General features: G+C 47.9%; 1 protein-coding gene across 1 annotated transcript in view; it reads left to right on the top strand.

Moving 5' to 3' along the window:
• The window catches only part of PEA15 (phosphoprotein enriched in astrocytes 15), an 8,696-nt gene that overhangs the window by 5,208 nt on the left and 1,936 nt on the right, over positions 1 to 1,552 (top strand). Inside the window, exon 2 of the mRNA XM_008586514.1 lies at positions 335 to 508. Coding sequence (XP_008584736.1) covers positions 337 to 508 — 172 coding nt within the window. The 5' untranslated portion in view covers positions 335 to 336. The remainder of the gene's footprint in view (positions 1 to 334; positions 509 to 1,552) is intronic.

The raw sequence follows: 1,552 nt of genomic DNA, 5'->3' as shown, positions 1-1,552 counted from the left end.
GGAGCAAGTTGCTATGGTAACCGCCTCCTCAGTCAAGGGAGCTGTTGCCAGGGTTACTGTTAGAGGAGGGGGGGGAAGAAGAAAAAGATGGTGGGGGGAAGGAGGTATGACTTGTCACTCTAGGCTTCAAGCTTACGAGTTTTTTCCTGTCTATCCTCCCCACCTCCCCTAGGTCTTCCTTTTCTCCCTCCATTCCTGCCCACCCCCACTCCCAACCTCCATGTTCTAGGCACGCGCCTGATAAGGCAGAGTGGGAGGTAGGTAGTGCCAGTGAGTTACTCAGACCCTGTACCTTAACCTCGGCCTCCTCTCCCTCTGTTGCCTCCCAACCCAGTCATGGCTGAGTACGGGACCCTCCTCCAGGACCTGACCAACAACATCACCCTTGAAGATCTGGAACAGCTCAAGTCAGCCTGCAAGGAGGACATCCCCAGTGAGAAGAGCGAGGAGATCACTACCGGCAGTGCCTGGTTTAGCTTTCTGGAGAGCCACAACAAGCTGGACAAAGGTGGGGAGGGCAGCGAAGGCTCCTGCCACGGGCCTTTCCAGCTCAGTTCATTCAACAAATAGAGATGAGCTCAAAGCTCTTATGTTGTAGAAGAAGAACCCCTTCTATGACAAGGCAGAACAAGAGCGAGGCTCTAAGAGAACATAGGGTGCTTTAGACATTTTTCTTTGACATTTTCTTTAAGCCATTTTCAACATTTATACATTTTTCATTGTGCCACTTGGACCATTAAAAGTGTTATTCAGATACTCCTGTGCTAATATCACATATGTAATAGAACATAAAAACAGAATTTAAAAGTGGTAAAATTTCAAATAAAACCACAACTTCTAACATTTTCTTATCCACTTTTAGAGACTACTGCTGGGGGAGTGGGAGGGGGCGGGGGCGGCAGGGATGTTATGGATTAAAGCAATCCCACACACCTGAGGGCTTTAAGGGAGGAATTGGTGTATAAGATGGCCCCGAAAGATGAGTGGGATTCCTAAGGCAGAATTCAAAGGCAGGCATTCTAGGCAGAGGAACACAGTTACAGAGGTGGGAGAGTATCTGGTGTGTTTGGAAAAGCAAGGAGTCCTGCTTGGCTTGACAGGGATGAAGTGTATGTTTAGAAGTGGCTGGGAAGGTTAGTTTAGAATGTGTTTTATTAGGCCTTGAGTGACAGGGTATATGATAGGTGAGGTGACTGACCTCAGGGCCCCTCAGATATACCATTCTGACTGTAATGTGGACAGAAGGGAGAGAGGCTGAAGGAGGACATGTTACAGTCAGACTATTGCAATGACCAGAGGAGAGGAGACAGGGAAGAAGGTCATCTATAACCTCCTAGAACTGGCCAAGCCATGGAGATCATGCTTTTGGTCACGTCCATGCCTTCTCTCATTCCGAATACCTTTCTCACTGGGCCCAGAATCTCTCTTGCGTTGTCTAGAGATTTCACCTCTCCAGTCCCACATGTGTTGTCAGGCAATTCTTCCTGACTTACTTGGAGGGAAAGTTGGAAACGGATAGTGTGGGTATGGGGTATTTAGAAGGTAAATTAAT

The sequence above is a fragment of the Galeopterus variegatus genome, unplaced genomic scaffold, assembly GCF_000696425.1.
Source record: "Galeopterus variegatus unplaced genomic scaffold, G_variegatus-3.0.2 Scaffold4010, whole genome shotgun sequence".
Classification (NCBI taxonomy): domain Eukaryota; kingdom Metazoa; phylum Chordata; class Mammalia; order Dermoptera; family Cynocephalidae; genus Galeopterus; species Galeopterus variegatus.
Note: the sequence above shows the minus strand (reverse complement) of the source record. Positions and strands in the feature narration are given on the sequence as shown.